General features: G+C 40.5%; 1 protein-coding gene, 2 long non-coding RNA genes and 1 pseudogene across 23 annotated transcripts in view; 2 read left to right on the forward strand and 2 right to left on the reverse strand.

Annotated features, from left to right (window-relative positions):
• The window catches only part of N4BP2L2 (NEDD4 binding protein 2 like 2), a 96,236-nt gene extending 88,738 nt beyond the window's left edge, over positions 1 to 7,498 (reverse strand). For 7 of the 21 annotated variants that reach the window (XM_077974187.1, XM_077974185.1, XM_077974193.1 and 4 more), the window contains exons 1-2: positions 6,361 to 6,541; positions 3,530 to 4,788 (exon numbers count right to left, since the gene is read on the reverse strand). In XM_077974187.1, coding sequence (XP_077830313.1) covers positions 3,530 to 4,788 — 1,259 coding nt within the window. In that variant the 5' untranslated portion in view covers positions 6,361 to 6,541. Of the gene's footprint in view, positions 1 to 3,529; positions 4,789 to 6,360; positions 6,572 to 7,376 lie in introns of those variants that run through there. The other 14 variants (XM_077974188.1, XM_077974186.1, XM_077974191.1 and 11 more) reach the window with 7 other exon arrangements.
• On the forward strand, positions 308 to 6,569 carry LOC144336256 (uncharacterized). The gene is made up of 2 exons (XR_013407878.1): positions 308 to 1,132; positions 5,463 to 6,569. It is a non-coding gene; the product is annotated as an uncharacterized LOC144336256 (long non-coding RNA).
• Positions 7,499 to 8,739: 1,241 nt separating the features above from the next.
• On the reverse strand, positions 8,740 to 9,081 carry LOC721996 (small ribosomal subunit protein uS8 pseudogene; annotated as a pseudogene).
• A 5,927-nt stretch (positions 9,082 to 15,008) lies between these two features.
• On the forward strand, positions 15,009 to 15,783 carry LOC114673602 (uncharacterized). Its single transcript, XR_003724379.2, has 2 exons — positions 15,009 to 15,184; positions 15,434 to 15,783. It is a non-coding gene; the product is annotated as an uncharacterized LOC114673602 (long non-coding RNA).
• The last annotated feature ends 1,543 nt before the right edge of the window (positions 15,784 to 17,326 follow it).

Raw genomic sequence — 17,326 nt, forward strand, 5'->3', positions numbered from 1 at the left:
TAAAACAGATGACAACAAAAAACTAATTTCTTAAATTCCCTCACTTTTTATTTCTCAGGGGGTAAGAAAGATCCCAGCGTTTACCCATTCTCTATATTCTTCCAGTTTCCTTATTGGTTTTGTTTTTACTCTTAGTCCTTTATCCATCTAGAAGTTATTTTTGTGAATGATTTAAGACAGGGGCTTTAAATATTTTTCCAGACTGACAATCAAATATCCTATTACCATTTATTGAATATTTTGCCCTACTAATATAAAATGTAATTTCATCAAATATCAAATTCTCTTATATGTAGGTATGTTTCTGGATTCTCTTTTCCTTTTTTTTTTTTTTTTTTTTTAAATAGAGACAGGGTCTATGTTGCTCAAACTGATCTCAAACTTCTGCCTAAGTGATACTCCCCACCTCAACCTCCCAAAGTGTTGGGATTACAGGTGTAAGCCACCACACCTAATCTGTTTCTGGGTTCTCTAATTTTATCTACTTGTTATTTTGCTAATTATTGCAAAGTTTTGATTATAGTAGTTTCTAAGTATATTTTGATAGCTGGTGGGATAAGTCTCATTTTTTTTCAAACTGTCCTTGTTATAGTTACATACCAAACAAACTTTATTGGCTTCTCAAATTCATACAAAAACTCCTTTGGGATTTTGGTTAAAGTTTCACTGAATTTATAAATCAATTAGGGAGAAAAGTGACATCTTTATTGGGCTATCCTACCCATAAACACCCTATGGGCCAAGGCTATGGCCAAGGCTATTATGGCCTACTGTCTCTCTCAGAATCATCATCAGACATCTTGAATACTTACCATGTTAGAGACATGCTGATTGAGATGTGGGCAAGGACTAAATTAAATAAGAAGAGGACTTGAACATTACCTCCAAATAATCTGAATTTTATCCAACAGCCTACACTCATTACCACATACCAAATGTAAACATTACTAATTTTTTTTTCTTGTTTTTGAGACAGGGTCTCAATCTGTCACCCAGGCTAGATTGCAATGGCGCGATCATGGCTCACTGTAGCCTCTGGGGCTCAGCCTTCCAAGTAGCTGGGATACCCAGGTTATCCAGGCTGGTCTTGAATTCCTGGGCTCAAGCAATCTGCCTGCCTTGGCCTCCCAAAGTGCTGGGATTTCAGGTGTGAGCCATCGCGCCCAGCCGGTCTTTTAATTTGGTCTTCCAAATCAGCTCAATTCTGATCTATCAATTTTCACTCTATTATTTTGTCAAAGCTTGTTTTGAATGTGAACTCCTACATGAAGCCATTCCTCACCAAAGAGTATGTGACTTTACCATTCTAATTCCAAATAACCAAAACCACTTCACTCAAAAAGTGTTGACCTAAAGAGTTACAGACCAGGCTCCTTGAAGTCAGGAGTCATGTATAAGACGACATATCCATTAAGCATTAAAGTGAAGGCAAGGGAAAAAACATACTATCATTTTATTCCTAGTTTGATCTCTTGCTAGCTTTTGTAACTTCTAAATCACTTAACCTCAACTTCTTTTAGCCTCTGCTCCTTCTATAAAATGAAAAAACAACCCATCTCACAAGATTTTTATGTATGGAAACACTGTAAATTGTGAATCACAATACAAATAGCACTTGTTGGTGCTACATATAACTTCCATTCTTATACGTCTATTCTTCAAATAAGTATACATATTATATCTAATCACCTCTATCATCTCCCACTACAATGTCTCCTTTAAATTCTATTGAATTTCTAGGCCGGGCGTGGTGGCTCAAGCCTGTAATCCCAGCACTTTGGGAGGCCGAGACGGGTGGATCACGAGGTCAGGAGATCGAGACCATCCTGGCTAACACGGTGAAACCCCGTCTCTACTAAAAAATACAAAAAACTAGCCAGGCATGGTGGCGGGCGCCTGTAGTCCCAGCTACTTGGGAGGCTGAGGCAGGAGAAAGGCGTGAACCCGGGAGGCGGAGCTTGCAGTGAGCTGAGATCCGGCCACTGCACTCCAGCCTGGGCGACAGAGCAAGACTCCGTCTCAAAAAAAAAAAAAAAAAAAAAAAAATTCTATTGAATTTCCACTACTTTATTCACCTTTAGTTTCAACATACTCCAATATGTTGTCTCAAGTCTAACTTTTCTTCCTTAGGTTTCTTCTATACCTCCTCTTAGTGAAGTGGTCCCAACTAGCAGACTCTTTTATCCAATTTCCAAATATCAATTATTTATTTTCTCTGATAGTATATCCTAAATCTAGAAGACTGCCCATGTTTGTGAGACCTCACTCCTAACTTCTATTATTATAGAGGTGAAATTTTATCTTCTCTACAAAATCCTCACTAACATAAAAGGAATCAAAATACAAAGACCAAAATTTAACTTTGGAATGAACTAATTCATTCACAAAGATCACCGTTTATAATCTAGCTTGAAATATCACAAATTAAATCTTTAGTCTTTTCTCCGAAAAAAAAAGTTTAGTTAGGTTGTTTAGATTGTCTTGTTAGTAAATATAAAACATTTGCAAAATGGTTTCTTGGACTTCTCCATCCTCACCCAAAGATACCAGAAAATTTTCTTTTTCCCCTTGTCTGGCACAAATCTTGAATCATCTTATATAAACTGCAGAAAATTTGTACTGCTTACTTTACACGATTTTTTCACAATTGCATAAATATATTCAAGTGCGTCAATAGTTTTAAAATGTAAACAAAAAAAAGGAATTTGAAATATCTTGTAATACAATAAACCATCACCAGTTCTAACGCCAATTCAGATACTGCTCACTTCAAACTCCTGAATTTTAAGAAATCAAAAAAGAGTTCCTTCCGCCAATCAGTGGTATGAACATGGCACAGTGCTCAACACATTCAAAATTCCTTTCCTTGGGTTGTCTCATTTGATTCCCAAAATAATTTCAGAAAAATTAAGTATCATTTATTCCATTAACAGAGCAAAACTTGCCCAAGGTGAAAAAGTGAAATAACTGAGTCAATACCCAAATTTTCTTTCTTTTCTCACCTCCAGCTGAACTTGAAAAACCCAAATTTTCTAACACTGAGTCCAACTTTTCTTGAATAGCTGACTCAAAAGGGCAGGCCAGGACAGTCCTCAAGTAGCACTGGCTTTCATCACTGTCATAATTATACAAAGTGTTATCTATTTTTAAAGCCCGTAGCAGAATCTAAATATAAACATATATGCCAATTCTCCTTTCTTCTATCAGAAAAGATTTTTAAATAGTTACACTGTCAGATGCTATTCTCAAATATAGCAAATTAAAGATTTTCTTCTACTAGAAACATGAAAGCATTTGTCACTGATTACAAATATCATTTATAGTTTTAACATTTTTATTTTATTTTTTAGAGACAGGCTCTCACTATGTTGCCCAGGCTGGTCTCAAACTTCTGAGCTCAAGTGACCAGCCCACCTCGGCCTCACAAGTGTTGGGATTACATGCATGAGTCACTGCAGCCGGCGACAAGTATCATTTATAATTTTTAAATAATGAATTACCAAATATTCAGTTGGTATCCTCTACTCACCGAGACAATGTTGTTTTCCCAGAACCAGGCAGACCTCTTAAAAGAATAAGTAATTTCTGTAATTTATTTAACTTTTCCTCTTGAAACTGCTGGTTCACAAACCTGTCTGTTCCGTTATGCTTGTCCATGCCAGGATCTTTCCAGTATCTTTCCCTGACTTCACAGAAACCATTACTCACATACTCATCTTGCATACTGCAGCCATTTCCAGAGGGATGAACACTACTCCTATTCTCACTACAGTCAGTATATTCATTGCTCTGATCAAAAGTCATACAATTCCAGTTAACATGACAATTATTTACATAATATCCATTTTGTATCTGAGAGTCATCTTGCGCTTGGAAAATATTTGATGGTAGATTTCGTGGAGCACTGAATCTTTGAATATTTAAATGATAGTTCAAACTGGGAAGAGGGGGACCATGGGGCACTATAAAAGGATGCACTGCCTGCCATTCAGGCCTGAAAGAAGTAAATGAAGTGTCACAAAATGTAGGTATTATTTGTCCATTACAGGGATATTTGCCTGTCTCATTCCCCAAATTCTGTTGATAATCACAATGTGATGGAAAAACATTATTACTAAGATCTTTCTTTTCTTCGTCAGGTTTTAAGAGACCATTATTATGGCCTTGATAAAATGGAATCAACTGTTCCTGAGAAGGTTCAGATTCTTTACAATTGTTCTCAAAATCATCTTTTTCCTTTTCAAGCTCTTCAATTTCTTTGTAAAACTGGAATAATTCATTGTCTATCTCTGATTTTTCAGAGTTAAATTTCTGTTTCTCTTTTTGTCCTCCTCTGCCATTTATACCATTTAGAGCATCTGCCTCATTCCTCCCTTCATTACGTTTCTTTTTCTCAGGGGGTTTGTAAATGGGTCCTATAAATGCTTTACTTGTGCTATATATCTCATCGTCTGTGGATACTAATGGAGGACGTACTTCCTGTAAAACCTGTGAATCAATGGATTCAATAACATCTGGTCGATTACCAGGCATCTCATCATGTAAAGGTCTATGTAAATCTGTAGTTTCAGTTTTGTTCTCCTGCAAATAACTTTGTCCTCTGACATCAATGACGGTCACAGGGACCCAATCATTTCCAGTTTTCTCTTGGATTCTGTGAAAATCGGCATTACTATGATTGTGAAAAACATATGCCTCTGTAGTTGACTTCAGTTTTTTACAGCGTGGTTCACTCGTTACTTCTTCTCTAGGTCCCAAGAATTTACCTTCAATTTCACCATAAGACATCTGAGAAATAAATAAATCATACAATTACTAGCTAATATATTAAAAACCTAAATAAAAATTTCTTCAAAAACAAGAAATTAGACATTTAAATTTGTGATATATTTAATGGTAACAATTTCCCAAAATACCAGAGTCAATTTTATAACCACTTATTATTTAAGTACAGTCATAACAGGGTGGTTTATGGGAGGGATCTCATTGAATATCCTTTAAAAAATATATACAGATAGATCTCAACTTTAAACGATCCATTTCTGAATTTGGAGGACCTAAAAGATTTAAATTTGTCTGAAAAGTTGAGTCAGTAATATATACTTTTATGATATAGATACACAATTGTGTATTTAAAAGGAGAGTGAAACTGCCAACACCAAATTAACACATACTCAAACTGGCTGACACACTGCATCCTAAGCATTTCCTTACTTAAAATCACTGTGTTTTGGAGAGTAAATAGCTCCAATTCCCTCCCAAACCTCAGACAACCAATCTCCTTAGCATCCAAATGTTAGATTAACTGAAATGCCAGTCTTTGGAGGCCCTTTACTGTGAGTAGTTAGTGTAAAAGAGGTTCCCAAATAGGTGTAGTGCGTTAATTTAAAAGGAAGGAAGAGATAAGTTGCAATGACGATAACGGAAATTCGTTTAATAAAGAAATCTGGCAACTCCCAAAGTTCAAAGCGTTCATCTTTTCCGAATAGTCTATCATGAAGACAAAATTTGCTTCCCTTTAGACCTGGCAGAGTGGCTCAAGCCTGTAATGCCAGCACTTGGGAGGCTGAGGCGGGCGGATTGCTGCTTAGGAGGTCGAGACCAGTCTGGCAACACGGCCTAACTCCGTCTCTTAACAAAAATACAATAAATTAGCCGGGCATGGGGGCGCGCACCTGTGGTCCCACCTACTCGGGAGGCTGCGGTGGGAGGACCGCTGGAGCCCGGGGCGGCGGCGGGGGGGAGGGGCGGCGGCGGGGAGGAGGTCGTGGTGAGCCGAGATGGCTCCACTGCACTCCGGCCTGGCGACAGAGCGAGACCCCTTCTCGGGGGAAAAGAAAAAAATTGAAACACCTTAGGGACCTCAAAGTACAGCCCAGAGGCCTATTCCACCCAATTCTTCATTGTGCCACTCTCTGATGTTCCTAACACGAGAGAAAAAGAAATGGACAAAAAGGCGAACTAGAGAATGATGGAAGTAGGCCACAGAGCTGGAGGAGGACAACTGCGGAGAACGCCAACAGGCCTCCTCTCGGTTTCTCATTTCCCCATTCGAAATGTGTCGGAAAAGTCCCGAAGAAGAGCAACCGGGTTGCGTTCACGGAGCGTGGCCTATACACTATCCGAGCTCCACGACTCCAGACTTCCAGTGAGCGGCCCAGGCAGAAGTGCGTCACCCAGGTTTTTTGTCCCAATGGAGACATGCTCAGGTCCTGTCCAGGAATTCTGGAGGTCTCTGAGGCGCAAAAGTTCACACTGAGCTTGCTTCTACGTTTACAGCTAACCTAAAGGGTCAAGAAGTGAAAGCGAAAAACGCCACCACCACCCCACCCTCACTTCTAAAACGGGGTGTCTACTCACCTTACTCTACCCCTACGCATTGACCTTTACCTCCCAATAAAACCTTCTTCTTGTGAAGCCACGAACCTCTGTGAAGGTGAAAGAAAAGCGGAGACACAGCCCTAAAGCCGAGGTCTGGAAGAACTAAAACCCCAGCTCTCAGAATCGCGGAAACAAACGGCACCTCCGTACGCAAGATGGCGACCACCTCTCGGTTACCCAGGCCAAAACTGGGCTTTTGCGTCAGGCATTGTGGGAATTGAAGTCTGACGTTCACACCGGCTCCGTAAACCTCACGGCGCGGAGACTAGGTCTCCCAGAATCCATGGCGTGATAAACGCACTAATTTGGCAACTAAAGGAGACCGGAATTAGTTCCTAGACCTGGAGAAGGGAAGTTATCGAAAAACACCAACTTTAGTTAAAAGAAAGCAGCGACCTCCTCTGGCGTTCGCCCCCGAAGGAAAAGGGAATATGAGAACCTGGCGCCCGAAATAGATGTGTAACCGGCTCTCAGTGCATGCTTCTTAGGGCTTTCTAGAATACAAAGAGCCAGCTGACTTTTCCAACGGAACTCCACAGGTGGTATCACAAATTTGGATTCCGGCCGTTTCTACGAAAGACCACCTGACGTAATTTTAGGTTCATGCTTTTCTGTGGAAGGAAAGAATTACTGCGGCGCAGGTCCCCAATAACAGATAAAAATACTTATGAGCAAAATCGCTTAGTGTCATGTCGCTGTTTTGTTTTAGGAAATACAGACCGATCACTGAGCTTTCCCATTAAGAGTCAATATATGCAAAGCACGTAGGACAGCGAGCTCCTGGTAAGAATAAGCGTTATGTAAGTGTTTGTTACATTAAAAATAAATACAAATCAAACAACCGGCAGTCCTCAACTGAGGGCTTCTTTTCTCTTCCCACCACCTCTCCAACCCGTCCTTCCTCCACTGGTTCCCCATCCCCCATAATTTCAGGTCCTTGCAAGGAAAACTGATCATCTCTTCATCTTTAAGTAATTATTTCTATGGATATGTACCTTTTTCCATCTCCAACGTGTTAACAATTTCATTTGTTGTTAAAATTACAGTCTGGAATATCTACATTTGATTATTTAACAGCCTTGTGATCAAGGGAGTTCACCAACGCAACTCATCTTAGAAAGAAATCTATCTCAAATACAGATTTGTACTATGACCTTTGTCTTCTCATAATTAAAGTCATGCATCCTCCTTTGAAATAGCCACATTTACATGAGGTTGTGGCGTTCTCAGTGTGTTACATCCGCAGGCACACTATGCTCATTATAAAATAATATTAATCTTTGTCACCCCATCAACGTATTGCCCTGTTTCTCCATGGCATATTTTCCCCCTTAAAACTAATAAGCAGCCGGGCACGGTGGCTCACGACTGTGATCTCAGCACTTTGGGAGGCTGAGGTGGGCGGATCACCTGAGGTCAGGAGTTCGAGACTAGCCTGGCCAACATGGTGAAACCCCATCTGTACTAAAAATACAAAAATTAACCGAGCATGGTGGCGGGCACCTATAATCCCAGCTACTTGGGAGGCTGAGGCAAGAGAATCACTTGAAGGTGGAGGTTGCAGTGAGCCGAGATCATGCCATTGTACTCCAGCCTGGGTGACAAGAGCGAACAAGTCTCTTTTTTTGAGACTCCATCTCAAAAAAAATAATAATAATAACTAATAAGCAATCAATCTGTGAGGTTATACTTTGAGACCAAGCAAATATCCTGCTCCTAATCAAACTTTACCTTATGATTCAGATTCCATAAATGTTGGGATTTTTTTTTTCCCCGCCTTCTTCAAGTCTTCCACATTTGTCAATCCAGATGCTGCTATAGAGCAGAACCCTACTTGTTTATTTATTCACTATCAGTATGAATTTTTGGATTTCTTTTGTTCAGGTGGTTATACTCCGTTGCTGTCCTTACTTGTTTACTATTAATAGACTATTTTTAGGATGGTTTTAAATGCACATAAAAATTGAGCAAATGGTAGAGTTCCCATGTACCACATACACACACACACAGTTTCCCTTATTACTAACCTCTTACATTGTTACAACTAATGACCTAACATTGATACATTAACATTAACTTGTTATAACTTATTAGTTATAACATATTATATGTAACATTATTATGTATCAGTTATATATTAGTTATATAACTTATTCATTATTCAAATTTCCTTCATTTTTACCTAAATGCCCTCTCTGTTCCAGGATTCCATCCAGGATACCACCTTACATTTAGTTATCATGTTTCCTTAGGCTCCTTTTGGCTGTGACAATTTCTTGTCCATGAGGCATTTTATTTGTAAATATATGTATTACATCCCTAGAAAAAGAATCCCAGGATTTTCCCTCCGGTGTGTTTTCATCTTGTTTCTTCATGGTCTATGATGCCAGCTGAGGTTGTCAGTACAATGAAACCAAACTGGTGGGATGGAAGCAGATTATTCTGCCATTTTTCCAGATCTTTGAATTGCACATCAAATCTGGGGCTGATCATTCCACACTTGTTTAGCCTGCCTGTGAGGTTCACAACAATTTTCCCAGCTCTGTGATCATCAATGATTTCAAATTCACCAGTGTAACCATGCTTCATCATCACAGTGAGAAACCGGACGATGACTTTGGAGCAAGGCCTAATAAGCACCTGGCATTTGCCTGTTCTTTTCGGCATTGTTGATGCTCTTGAGAGCATCAGCCAGGACATTCATGTGCACCATTGCGGCGGTGCGGAAAGGTGGCGGAAAGAAGACCGGAGGGGAGAGTGCAAGGAGTTGGCTGCGACAATTTCTTAAATTTATTTTTTTAGTATCTTAAGCTTATTTTTGGTGACCTTGCTTTTTGTTTTGTTTTGTTTTTGACAGAATCTTGCTCTGTCGCCCAGGCTAGAGTGCAGTGGCACCATCTCGGCTGACTGCAACCTCTGCTTCCCAGATTCAAGAGATTCTCCTGCCTTAGCCTCCTGAGCAGCTGGGACTACAGGCACCCACCAACAAGCCTCGCTAATATTTGTATTTTATTAGAGATGGGGTTTCACCATATTGATCGGGTTGGTCTTAAACTCCCGAACTCAAGCGATCCACCCGCCTCTACCTCCCAAAGTGCTGGGATTACAGGTGTGAGCCACAGTGCCTGGCAGTCCTTGACAATTTTGAAGAAAACTGATCAGATATCTTGTAGCATATTCTTATGTTGGGATTTGTCTGATGTTTTTCGCAGCCTCCAGAACTGTGAGAAATAAGTTTGTTATTTGTTACTATTTTTATTTATTTATTAAGACAAGGTCTTACTGTGTCACCCAGGCTGTAATGTAGTGGCACAATCACAGCTCACTGCAGCCTTGGCCTCCTGGGCTCAGGTAATTTTCCCACCTCAGTCTCTTGAGTAGCTAGGACCATAGGCATGCATCACCATGCCCTGCTAATCTTTGCATTTTTTGTAGGAATGGGTTTTCATCATGTTGTGCAGGCTAAATTTTTCTTCCTTCTAAATTACCCAGTCTCTGCTATTTCTTTTATTTTCTCTTTCTTTTTTTTTTTTTTTTCTTTTTTGCCACTTCTACTAGGGTGTTTGTTTTGAGGCAGGATCTCACTCTGTCACCCAGCCTGGAGTGCAGTGGTGCCATCAGAGCTCACTGCAGTCTCAACCTCACGGGCTCAAATGACCTTTCCTCACTCAGCCTCCCAAGGAGTAGCTGGGACTATGGGTGTGTACCACCATGCCCAGACAATTTTTGTCCTTTTCGTAAAGACAGGGTCTCACTCTGTTGCCCAGGCTGGTCTTGAATTCCTGGCCTCAAGTAATGTTCCTGCTTTGGCTTCTCAAAGTGTTGGGATTACAGGCGTGAGCCACCGCGCCCCGCCCAGACATTTCTTAAAAGAAGACATGCAAATAGTCAATGCTTAATAGGGAAAAAGACAGTCTCTTCAATAAATGCTGTTGGGAGGCCCGATGTGATGGCTCGTATCTGTAATCCCAGCACTTTAAGAGGCTGAGGTGGCGCCAGGCACCGTGGTTTATGCCTGTAATCCCAGCACCTTGGGAGGCCAAGGTGGGTGGATCACCTGAGGTCAGGAGTTCAGGACCAGCCTGGCCAACATGGTGAAACCCCATCTCTACTAAGAATACAAAAATTAGCCAGGCATGATGGCAGGCGCCTGTAATCCCAGCTACTCAGGAGGCGAAGGCAGGATAATCACTTGAACCTGGGAGGTAGAGGCTGCAGTGAGCCCAGATTGAGCCACGGTACTCCAGCCAGGGCAACAAAGCGACCCTGCATCTAAGAAATAAATAAATAAATAAAATAAAGCCAGGACACCCCTCAGGTTTGGTCTATCTTTGCATGTGCCCACTTCCTCCTTTGACCTTCCCTGCCGTATTTTGATGCAGTACAAAAGCTCTCACCAGAAGTTGTGCAGATGCTGGTGCAACGCTTCTTGTACAGACTGCAGAAATGTGAGCTAAATTAACTTCCTTTCTCTATAAATTACCCAGCCTCAGCCTCAGATATTCCCTGATAGCAACACAAAATGGACTAAGTCCATAGTGTCATTAAGTAGGAAAAGAAAAGCTAGCAAGAGAAATGGGCCATGTAGTGAGTAAAGGGGGATAAGTATTGATGAATTCAGTTTTGCCCATGGTACATTTTATTTGCCTGGAAGATCACCAGATGGTAGTGTTGGGGATTTGTCTGGATTCAAGAGAGGAGTTGGAGATGAAGGTATTGGGAGTTTTTAGCGTGGAAGAACTAGTTGAAGCCTTGGGCTTAGCCAGACTGATTCAAGGAGACTACGAAGATTACGTAAGAAAACTAGAAGGCTGAGATAAAAATTCTCAAGATCACCAATATTGAACAAGCAGGCAAGAAGAGGAGGCTACAAAAAAGAACAGAGAGGTGGGAGGTGAAAGTATCAAAAAGAAGGTGATGACCAAGAGCGTTAAATGCCCCAGGGAGAGGGGGACAACTAGGAATCCAAGGAACTGGAGGCGAGGAGCTCACAGGAGGCACTAGTGAAGCAGTTTCCATGGCATGGTGGGAGTTGGAAGCCTCATTAAAGAAAGGTTTAACTGTGAGTAAGAAGTGGTTTTTTTTAGAGCATGGTTATGAGATTGTTATGATGTCTGTAATATAACAGATACATAATTTTTTATATAGACAATATCATATGTAAGTGTGTGTTAAAGCCACATGGTAGGTGCAGCTAGCATTCTAATCAGTTGTTTATATGGGGAGTGGGAGAGAGTCAGCTAGCCTCATATCAAAAAGACTGTGTTCCAGAGGGAGTACAACCACCCCTTTAGCTATTTATACCTCCATCAACACTACTTTGCTCGTTAATGTCATAAATGACTTTTCAAAACTAATGGCTTGTAAATATCATGAAAGATATAAGAAATGGATTCTCAGTGGCGAAATTAAAAGTATTCAAGTTAAAATATTTTGGAGACACTCCCTACCTTTACTGAACAAATGATAAGAAGAGAATGAAGACTGCAGCCCACACCTGTTGAGATGACATTCAACCATAAGTCAGTAGGAATTCTGGTTGTCTGATATCAACTGTGAAAACTATAGCATCTGCCTGAAAAGAGCCTTTCATGCAGCGTAGTAGTCAGAGCACTAAAAGGACAAAGAACGGTCATGAGGCTTACTACGTAGGCTCTATAAGCTACTCTGTGCCTGCTTGCTAAACAAAAATGTTTAATGCATCTGTGAGACAGAAACTTGCTCTCAAGGTTGGAGGGAGAAGGTTTTTTTACTTCATTCTAACAACTGAAGGCAACTGTTGTCTATCAAAAAATAATCGTAAAAGTTGGGTTAATAAATTTGCAAGGTCAGCTCACAATAAAAATAACGAAGAGAGATGGGGCTTTGGCAGAAGATTTTAGGGCTATCTGTCGGTGCTATTGGCTGCTTTGCTTCATCTGAGGTGTCATGGCCTTACCATCCTAAAAGGCATACCCTGTTCACATTTGATAGAAGATTGATTTTATCATTGCTTAGATGACAGACAACAAAACTTTATAATTTATTCCCCCAAGGATGAGATCCCAGGAGTTAAAAAGTGATAGCAACAGCTGAATTACACTTTCGCAGCTGGTTGAAACGATAAATATGATGTTATGTTTATTTCACTACAATAAAAAAGTGATGGACCAAAGACCTAAGTATCAGACCTAAAATTACAAAAATCTTAGAAAATATGGGTGAAAAGCTTCATGATGTTGGTTTTGCCAATGATTTCATAGATAAGACACTAAAAGCACAGTCAACGAAAGAAAAAAAACGGGCTGGTCATGGTGGCTCAAGCCTATAATCCCAGCACTTTCGGAGGTTGAGGCAGGTGGATCACCTGAGTTCAGGAGCTCGAGACCAGTCTGGGTAACATGGTGAAACCCCATCCCTACTAAAAATACAAAAATTAGCCAGGCATGGTGGCGGGCACCTATAGTCCCAGCTACTGAAGAGACTGACACATGAGAATCGCTTGAAGGCAGAGGTTGCAGTGAGCTGAGATCGTGCCACTGCACTCCTGCCTGGGCGACAGAATGAGACCCTGTTTTGCACTCCTGATTGGGTGACAGAGTGAAACCCGTCTCAAAAAGAAAAAGAAAAAATAGGTAAATTAGACTACATCAAAATTTAAAACTTCTGTGTATTGAAGTACAATCAACAGAGTGAAATGGCAACCTATGGAAATTTGGGAAGAAATATTTGCAAATCATGTATCTGATAAAGGGTTAATATTTAGAATGTATACAGAACTGCTACAACTTAACAATAGCAACAAAACAACAACACAAACAATTTGATTAAGACATGGACAATGCTGGGCGTGGTGGTTCACACTTGTAATCCCAGCACTTGCAGAGGGAAGGCAGGAGGATCTCTTGAGCCCAGGAGTTCAAGATCAGCCTGGGCAACATAGTGAAACTTAGACACTTTGTCTCTACAAATAAATAAAATAAAATTAGCCAGGTGTGGTAGTGCATGCCTGTAGTCCCAGCGACTTGGGAGGCTGAGGTGGGAGGTGGGAGTATTTGCTTGAGCCTGGGTTGTGGAGGCTGCAGTGAGCTGAGATCATGCCACTGGATTCCAGCCTGGGTGACAGGAAAAAAAAAGAAAAACTATATATATATAATTTTGTATAGCTTCTTTGGAGAAATGTCTCCAAATGGGCAAGGTCTTGAATATGTCTTCATACTTGCCCATGGTCTTTATATGTCTTTATATGGGCAAGGTCTTGAGTAGACATTTCTCCAAAGAAGGTATACAAATGGCCAATAAGAACATGAAAAGATGCTCAGCAGACATCACAACTATAATGATATATCACCTCACATCCATTAGGATGGCTGCTATCAAAATAAAATAAAAAAAAAAACCCAGAAAATAACAAGTGTTGGTGAGGATGCAGAGAAATTGGAATCCTTGTGTATTATTGGTGGGAATGTGAAATGGTGCAGTTACTGTGGGAAACAGCATGGTGCATTGTCAAAAAAATGAAACACAGAGTTACTATGTGATCCAATTCCGCTTCTGGGTATATACCCAAAATAATAGAAAGCAGGGTCTCACAGAGATATCTGAACACCCATGTTTATAGCAGTATTGTTCTCAATAGACAAAAGATAGAAATAACCCTAGGACACATTGACAGATGAATGTGTAAACCTAACATGCTATTAACATGCAATGGAATATTACCCAGCCTTAAAAAGGAAGGAGGCCAGATGCTATGGCTCATGCTGGAATCTTAGCACTTTGGGAGGCTGTGGCTGAAGGATCACTTGAGCCCAGGAGTTGGAGACTAGGCTGGGGAATGGAGCAAGACCTTATATCAAAAATTAAATTAAAAGGAAGGAAATCTTGTCACATGCCACAATATGGATGAACCTTGAAGGCATTGTAGTAAAATAAGCCAGTCACAAAAAGGCAAACGCTGCCTAAAATAGCCAAACTTACAGAAACAGAAAGTAGAATGGTGGTTGCCAGGGGCTGAGGGAAGGAGGAAGTGGGAAGTTGTTATCTAATACGCACAGAGTTTCAACTTTGCAAGATAAAAATTCTGGAGATTTGTTTTGCACAGCAATGTGAAATGTATTTAACACTACTGAACTGTATACTTAAAAATGGTCAAGGTGTTAACATTTTTATGTGTATTTTACCCAATTTTTTTTTTTACAAAGTCATAGTGACAGGGAGATCCAGTAATAGAAAAATAGATATTTTCAAGTACTTGAATAAAAAGAAAATTCTTTGAAGGAAACTAAATGAAAAAAAATAGGATTACACTTAACAATTTTTTAACTGAAAACATTGGGGAAAAATTGCTGCAGAGATTATTAGAGAACATTTTCTGCTCCTAATGTGTCTCTTCTGTTAACTTTCCTGGATAAGGGGATAAGGAGGCTGCCCAGTCTAGGAAATCTTGGGGTTCCACTGTCTTTAAGGCAGTGATATTGGTGTCTCTTCTGATATTTTACTTCTCAGGATGGTTCAGAGTCCAGCCGCCTCCAAGCCCTAGCAGTAAAGAAGATACATGCTGTTCAAGGAGGCTTTGCCTTGAGGCATGTGTTATAAATTACTCTTAAGAATCGAATTTCGCCCTTTTCCTTAGATGTCATAAGAATGAGAATCTTAAAACCCGGAAAAATTATCAATCATCAGTAAACATGAGAATTATTTTCATTTGATCAAAAGGCAAGCTAATGATGGTTTTCTTCCAGCCCACTCTTGGACACCACAGGTTGGGCTGGCTGCCTGAACGTGCACCTGATTTTCAACTCAGAGACCCGTGCTCCAAAGGGTAAATACACAATGTCTTTGCTTTATGGATTTTCCTGTTAACAATTATAAGGGAAACAAAATGTACCAAGAGGACAATTCCAGAGGTTTCACATTTCCACAGTGTCACAGCAATGTTCCTTCTCCTGTGCAGTTACAATGCCCCCACAGCAATGGCCACAGGATCATCTCAGCCCTGTCTGTTTTCCCTGGAAGGCCCAGGTTGTCAGGTGGGCAGGCCTCATTTGTCCTTGACTTCTGCCCAACACAGGTATCAGAAGAGGGAATTTCCACAAAGAAGTTGGTCATCAAATCATGGTGAAATGTACTTCCCAGCACCAAAAGACTGGAAGGGCAAACGTATGGTGTAATCTCGTTTTGTGAAAGGAAGGAGGAAAAGGAAACGAAGAAGCAAAGAAGAAACATCATATATGTGTGTACATATTTGTAGAAACTTGAAAAGTGATGTAGAAGTCGACAATCTATGATGCAGACAGTGCTTGCCTTGAGAGGAGTTTGGTGCAACGAGGACTGGCAGGGAGGTGATTAACTTTTTCTTTATGTATCTCTGTATTTTTGACTTGTTACAAGAATATATTAAATGCATTTTTACAAGTTCAATTCCATTCTGTAGCATTGTTTTATAGTGATCGGATGAAAATTATTTAACTATTTTTGACATGAACACATGCAAATCCTCCTAAAGTTAAATTTATTCACTTATTCTCTGCAAGACATACTTCTACTTTAAGCTTAGAATCAGTATCATTTATGGCTAACAGTGTGGATTCCAAAGGCAGATTTCCTGGTTGCAAATTCGGGCTCTCCCTCCTACTGGCTATATGACCTTGAGCAAAGTACAAAACCCTTGTGAGCCTTGATTTTTTAGCTTGTATAATGGAAATGATAATAGTTCTACTTCACAGGACTGCTCAGGAGATTTAATGAATCAGATATGTAGTGCATTTAGAATAGTGTCTGGCAAACTGTATGTCAGTTATTTTTAAGTTTTCTGTGTGGAGAACCTATCATTTATGAATCTAGATTATAGAAGCTGAGGCTCTTGCAATATTTGTTATTGCCATGGTGCTAAAAATCTCTGTAGTAATATACTTGTGCAAAATGCACATAAAACTGCTATGTACTATGAATTTTAAGTAACAATTATACTAAAAGCTTGAATATTTACTAGGATGTTTAAATTATAATGAAAGAAGATTTTCAGATTATAGTACATGTATAATAAATATGGAGAAAGGAAGACAGCAAGTACACCTTTACATTAAAATCAAAGCTGTCACAAGGGCTGGATGAGATGGCTCATGTCTGTCATCCCAATACTTTGGGAGGTCAAAGTGGGGGGATCCTTTGAGCCCAGGAGTTCAAGACCAGACTGGGCAATAGAATGAGACCCTGTCTCTACAAAAAATTTAAAAACTCGTGAGGCACAGTGGCATGCACCTGTAGTCTCAGCTACTTGAGAAGCTTGTTGGGAGATCACTTGAGCCCAGGAGGGACTGCAGTGAGCTGTGATTGCACCAGTGCACTCCAGCCTGGGCAACAGAGCAAGACCCTACTTCAAAAATAAAACAGGCCAGGCACGGTGGCTCACACCTGTAATCCCAGCACTTTGGGACACTGAAGTGGGCAGATCACTTGAGGTCAGGAGTTCAAGACCAGCCTGGCCAATATGATGAAACCCCGTCTCTACTAAAAATACAAAAAAATTAGCCAGGTTTGGGGGCAGGCGCTCATAATCCCAGCTACTCAGGAGGCTGAGGCAGGAGAATCTCTTGAACCTGGGAGGTGAAGGTTGCAGTGAGCCGAGGTCACACCATTGTGCTCCACTCCAGCCTGGGCATTGCAGTGAGACTCCATCTCAAAAAAAAAAAATTAAACAAAACAAAACTGTGTCACAAGAAAACACCAATGGGTGCTTAAGGATTATAAATGTGTCCAGCACTTTTCTGGCTACTATGGGATGAGCCGTAGGGGATCCTGGTGGGTACAGAGATGTGGATGTGCTGAGGAGGCAATAGTGGGTAGGTTTGGTGCTACCTTCTAGAACACTTCACCACATTCTTCTCCACAACTATAAGGGTGGAAACAGGCTTTTAACACAACCAGGCAAAAGACATTGCTCATAGACTTTTCTTTCCTGCAT

The sequence above is a fragment of the Macaca mulatta genome, chromosome 17 (genome assembly GCF_049350105.2).
Source record: "Macaca mulatta isolate MMU2019108-1 chromosome 17, T2T-MMU8v2.0, whole genome shotgun sequence".
NCBI classification, from domain to species: Eukaryota; Metazoa; Chordata; class Mammalia; order Primates; family Cercopithecidae; genus Macaca; species Macaca mulatta.